Source organism: Culex quinquefasciatus, chromosome 3 (assembly GCF_015732765.1).
Source record: "Culex quinquefasciatus strain JHB chromosome 3, VPISU_Cqui_1.0_pri_paternal, whole genome shotgun sequence".
NCBI classification, from domain to species: Eukaryota; Metazoa; Arthropoda; class Insecta; order Diptera; family Culicidae; genus Culex; species Culex quinquefasciatus.
In genome coordinates this window covers 165,503,288-165,509,671 of record NC_051863.1, presented here as the reverse complement: position 1 = coordinate 165,509,671, position 6,384 = coordinate 165,503,288, and the positions used below count along the sequence as shown (strand labels likewise).

At 45.7% G+C, this 6,384-nt stretch overlaps 1 protein-coding gene across 1 annotated transcript; it reads left to right on the top strand.

Annotated features, from left to right (window-relative positions):
* Positions 1-2,058: 2,058 nt before the first annotated feature.
* Positions 2,059-6,093, top strand: LOC119770702. The gene is made up of 2 exons (XM_038266044.1): positions 2,059-2,280; positions 2,366-6,093. The coding sequence occupies exon 2, from the start codon at positions 2,384-2,386 to the stop codon at positions 5,789-5,791; it is 3,408 nt and encodes a 1,135-aa protein (XP_038121972.1). The 5' UTR covers positions 2,059-2,280; positions 2,366-2,383; the 3' UTR covers positions 5,792-6,093.
* Positions 6,094-6,384: the final 291 nt, after the last annotated feature.

The following is a 6,384-nucleotide window of genomic DNA, read 5'->3' as shown; positions in this document are numbered from 1 at the left end:
TAAGGTTTACTTTTGGAAAAACGCTTTTCTCAGAAATCTTTAAAAAATCGTGCACGGCGGGGAATCGTCCCAGAAAAAAATCCTATTACTAATTTGAAGGTTATGATGCGCTCTTTCGATTGAATTTTTGCCCGAAACCCAGAACTCAAAGCCTGATTTTTGAGAGCACTTTTTCTGAAATACTTGTGCGATGTCTGTACCCGCTCTTAAAAATTTGTGTCTTCCATCATCGGAAAACCACTCGTAAAACCAACAATTTTTATATTTCAGATTTGTAGCCATGGGGTCGGAGACGAACATTTTATTTTTCGATTCACAATTTTCGACCAGTAAATGTGGTCAAAGCCATTTTTAGAGGTATTTTTTGGACTATTTTACAGATAACATTTGGACTATTTTACAGATAACACTATCAAATTTAAAAAAAATCAGTTTCAAACAAAAAGCCATTCGAAAACATGCGCCATACACTGCTTGGGCCTAAAATTTGAAGCTTTTCCAAAATGTATTTCCAGAGATATACACAGCTAAAAAAGTAGTAATCCAGCTGCGTGTAAAAGGCCTGGGTGTAAAATAAATATTGCATTATTTTATGCAATTTTATGCGATTTTACACCCTGAAATATGTAGCCCAGCAGTATGGGAAACCTACTTGACCGTAATGTCAAGCTCATATATAGGTTTATCCTGCTTGGGCCTAAAATTTGAAGCTCTTCCAAAATGTATTTCCAGAGATATACACAGCTAAAAAAGTAGTAATCCAGCTGCGTGTAAAAGGCCTGGGTGTAAAATAAATATTGCATTATTTTATGCAATTTTATGCGATTTTACACCCTGAAATATGTAGCCCAGCAGTATGGGAAACCTACTTGACCGTAATGTCAAGCTCATATATAGGTTTATCCGCTCAGCTTTTCATCGGTCTGATGGCCGAGTGGGCAAGGCGCCAGTCCTCACTGTTGGTGCTGGGTTTGAGTCCCATCTGTTGCAACTTTTTTTTTGTGTTTGCAAAAAATGTACATGCAGTGTGTAATATTAAGTGTTTATTTTGACGAAGGTGATGTGCATGCTTTTGCATGCGATTTTACCATCGGATTTTTTGCTGTGTAGCCATATTAGTGTTTTACGTTTTATTTTTACCCTATTTTTCCTATTAATTTTTTTGTTTTATACAAAGTCATATACTGAACATCATATTCGAAGTCCCGGCTCGTTCTCGCTCGAAAGATCGACAAGTCGTCAAGTCGAAGCATAAACGTCAGCACATTTAAGCTTGCGCGTTATACGCTGCGCGTGAAAGTGTTCTTTCTGGCTTCTCATAATATATCGACAAAGCGCAATATCGATACATATTTTTTAAAGTTAATCATAGACTAACCTGAAAGACTGAGTACGTTTTATTTTTTTTAATAATGTCAATCCAACCAGTTTTTCTTAATTAAATATAATTATTTTGCGACCCATAATGTACCTCCGAAATTAAAAAAAAATGCATTCGAGGTTTAGTCTAAAAAGATTCGAAGCTTTAGGTCAAATTCTCACTGAGTGTTATCATTTTGTTTCTGAAAAATTAATTGTACCAATATATTTTTCGGAGTTTCATCATTTTGTAAGAAAGGCTTTATTTCACCTCTGGTGATATAAAATCGGGTTTTTTAATCCATATCTTGTCAATGATAAATAACCGTACAAAACTTTTTTTAACAGTTTTCTATCGATTTCAAAATGTTTTTCTGACAAAACAAATAAATATGAACAAAAAGTCACAAAAATTTTACCGTGTCACTCAAGAGTGCCCACTTTTGTTTAGCCCGAGAGCTCGCGAACCTGCAGCGGGAAAAAAAGACTTTTCTTCGCTTCTGCCACTGCCGACGACTGCCGGCTTAATTTGCCCGAAGCCGAGGTCGTTTGGCAGAGAAATGGAGCTGCGCGTGCTCGTGCCGCCGATGAATTCATTTGATCAAGAGGGGCTGGAACCCGAACAAGACCGGCGGCGGCCTTCGGTAGCGACCTCGAGGCAGCACCATCCCAAAAGTCTATATAAATCAGTGCGAAACCCACGCTGGACTCTATAGTTTTTTGCTGTTTTTCGCCTTGACAAGACCATCGTCATCACCGTGGGATTTTTTTTTGTGTTTGTTTATTTCGGAACGTGGATTGGCACGAGTTGTGGGATTAGTGGCCAGAGAAATGGTGACGCAGGACCTGCAGTGACGAGCTTTGATTTAGTGGCCACCCTAGTGATCATCTGTTAACGTTAGATTTCAACAATATCTTTAAGTAAGAATCTCAAGTGATTTACTGTGCTGTGTGCTCTATGGACTGTTTAAATTTGTTTTTTTTTTATATATTTCTTCAAAACTAGGTTGAACCGATATGAAAGATGAGTGAGATTAGGCTGGCTTTACGATGGCTGTTGCCATCGGTCGTGATTCTGTTGCTGCCCGTGATAGATGAATCCCACAGTGCCAATGTAGACAAAGTAGTAATAGTGATGCCTAAGGGTCCCCGAACCCTGCAGATGTTGGGTTCGATAAGTCCACAGCTGCTGCATACGATTAGTGATGTGCTCAAACCGGTACCTTCGAACGTGGTACAGATTCCGGTTCCGTACTACCCAGACGGTCCAAAGTACCCACCGCCAAAGAAGCACCATCACCATCACCACACTAAACATACGCCAAAACATGTCAGCGATGCCTACTTCCGACATCCGTTCAAACCGGCACCGAGCTATGTAACGTTGAACCTAGAAGATACCCAACCCGGTCCATACGACACTCCCTTCGTGCCGATGTTGAAACCAAGTCCCGTCAACCCACTGCACCTGGAGCATCCACCAGAGATCAAGTTCACTCCCATCAACTTGCTACCAAATGAGCCACCATCGTTCTCCACGGTGAGGAATTACGTGCAAAAGCTCAAAGAGAAGCAGAAAGCCTTTTTCGACAACCAGGGATATGACTTTGGATTTTCATCACTCCCGCCACCACCACCAAAGAAGTACCACTCGCCGTACACCAAATCACCAGATTACACAAAAACTTATGAATACACTAAAACACCAGATTTCACCAAAACGCTAGATTTCACCAAACCCTACGAATACAAGAAGAAACCGCAAAAGCACAAGTACTCCAAACCCATCAACGATTACCTATTCTCGTCACACCCGAACGAGCTGTCCTACATCGGACAGGCCAACCTGAAGCCCCAGGAAGAACAGAACGTGTACTACACGGAACCGGACGCGGGCCAGAACTACTACTACGCGGACGCCGAAGGGCACGAGTTTGTCATCCCACCGGAAAGCGACTTCCAACCGCTGGTCGAAATCGACGGGATCATCGACCCGGACGACGCCCACTTTGAGCAAAAGGGCGAAGAGCTGGTGCTGAAAACGAAGCATCCGAATGCGGCCGTACTGACCCCGGCCGAACTGAGCAGCTTCAGCGAACAGGCCGAGGAGTACGGGTTCGCGATTCTGCACGAAAGCAAACGCAAGCGGGACGACGAAAAGAAGGTGACGACGAGTGATGTTCACCATCGCAACAAACGCTTCAAGAAGATCGATCGAGTTGGGCGTGCCAGTGGCGATCAGGACGTGGAGGAGGATTTCTACGACTCGGACGAAGCCAAGAAGAAGAAGAGTAGCGGCGAGCCGGACTTTGACGACGTGGAGGAAGAGGTGAAAGCGATGGTCAACTTTGAGCCGAAGAAGACGTACGTACAGGTAAGACACGAGGAAACAAACAGCAAAAAGTCACGTCCGGCGGAAGAGCCCAAAATCAAGGAGAAGGTGACCATCTCGAAGACGAACATCGTGTACTCGGAAAAGGGCAAGGAAAGTGAGAGCTTTGACCACGGGAAGGAGGAATCGTTCGGTGAGTTTCAGGCAAAGTCGAAGAAGCCAAAGAAGCATCGCGGAAAGCGAGATGTGTCGGCTGTGGAACAGGAAGTTACAACGACCACTACCGCTCCAAGCACTTTAGCTTCCGACGAGAGTGCTTCGCAATCGGTGGAGGAGTCCTTCGAGCAAAACAATAGCTTGGAGAATGAAGTCGACTACGACTTGTGGCCTGAGGCGGAAGGTCAGCACAATGATTCGGACACGATTTTTCTTCCGTACGCGCAAGCGTTAGTATTCCAGAACGATTCAGATTTGATTCTGTTGCCGATTCCGGAGGCGTTGGTCGATCCACGGGAGCTGCAGGGGGACGATCTGTTGAATTTTCTGGACGAAGCCATTCATAACTCGACACAGTTTCTTCCGGAAGAGAATGAAAAGAAGCGCGTGCTGATCAGTCCGGAAATCAGACAGCTGCAGGGTCAAGATCTGATCAAGTATTTAGACGAAGCGATCAAGACTTCAAACCAGTATTTGTCAGGACCGGGCGATGCGATCGAGCTGGTGAGCCCTCCAAAGCTAGATAACGTCCTCCCACCGGAACCGTTGACGAAGCCGAGCGCGGATCATGAGATTGAAATGAGTCCGGATGTACCGAAGCCGGAAGAGGTTCACAGCGAAGTACATCGGTACATGAGACACTACCTTCTGCCCGACGTTCCACTGTACGAGGAGGTAAACTTTGTGCAACCGTTCAATACGTTGATCAAGTATCACAGCGAGCACGAACCGGAGGATTACGAGATCGAAATTGAAGCGCAGAATCCAAGGGAGTTGCAAGGCGATGAGCTGTTGCGATATCTGGATGAAGCATTGGATAATACGACGTATGTGATCCCGGAAGAGTATGAACAGCAGGAACGTGGCTTATCTCCGTATTTGAATCGAGCGCAGCACTACGGCATTGACGTCGATACGGCATTACAATTCGCTGAAAACGTAACGAATCAGTTGGCGGACTATCTGCAAGCTCGGAACAACTACAAGCAGAACGAAGTTCTACCGGAACGAGGACAGGAAGAAACGGTTCTGGTCAGTGATGGAGGTTTTGTGCCGATCCGTAGGGCAGATCCAACGGCTGGCAATGTCCAGTTTTCATCGTCGAAGCAAGCAGAGTTGGTGGGAGTTAAGGACACCTTCAATGGCACACCCCAGCAAAAGCAGTCGAACCCGGGTGTGGTTGTGTACAACGATGTTATCAGACACATCAAGAACCACCTCTCTTCAAGTGGAGGTCCCGGTGCGGCCAAGACGAAGGATCGTACAATGTTGATGATTGCCGTCCCTCGAAGTCTCCGACAAAACATCACAAGACAGGGAGCGGCCCGAAGACAGGACAGTGTCTTTGATACCCTCCCAAAAGCGAGCTTCATTCAGCTGCCAATCTTCGATATCAACAAGTTCTATCCCACGTTCAACGTGGGTGAACCGTCAAGCAGCGTGAAACAGGCCGTCGAAAAGGAAGCGGAAAAAGTGGCAACTTCCGGCAGTGATCAGACGACGCACGAAAACAAACCAACTCCAAAAGTTCGCTCTCACGATGACATCGCGGACGCCTTCCGGGACGTCAAGAGAAAAGCAGGTCGTCCAAGGTACGGACCAAACGCGTACATCCCAGTTCAGGAGAAAACCCGAGACTTTCCTCAGCCCACGTTCAAGAAGCCTGGCCCACCGTACACAGCCCTCCCGGTTCCACCGATCAATCAGAAAGCCAAAGCCAACAACCTGAACACGGCCAGCAGTGGCCAGCGGTCGCTGCTGTCCCATCCACCGCCCCAGCATCCGCCGCTGAAGCGACCTCGAGGCCACGGAAAACGGCCCCACCACAAGACCTTCAAGAGAGTGCCGGTGGTCCGGAAAAAGGTGCGCATCATCAAGCGCTGAGGGAAGCAATACTTTCACTCTGTACAGTAGAGAGTAGAGACCACCCCAACGAGATTCCTTTCCTCTTTTTCATCCCCAATCCATCAGGTCGGCTTGCACTGCCGGAAGTTTCGTTCCCGTAGCGGTGCAAGCCACACTCTTGTTGAAAGCATCCCCCCCCCTTCCCAAAGCTTAAAGTTGACATTTAGGCGCGTATTATTTATTATTTCCCTGTAAGTCTAGCAAAGTAACGCAAAAGCGAAAATTCGAAACGAAAAACCCCAACTTAGTTTTAAGATGAATAAAGATTAAAATATATTTCTAAAAAAACCAGCTTGTCTGAGCGCATCGGTGTTTTATTTGCAAAAAAATCAGATGACGGACTAACTAAGGTTTACATCAGAGGCGCATCAGGCTAATTGAGATTGCAGTTTGTCGCTAAATTGCTTAGGTTTAAGTTGGGTTTGGGCTTACGCAACAACAAACACACGCGTAACAGGTGGGACAAAGTTTCTGCCACGATGAGTTTCCTTTGTTGTGCAACAGACTGATGTGCGAATCATTACACAGTTAGGGCATGCAACAATGATTTTACTACGCATTTGAAGATGACA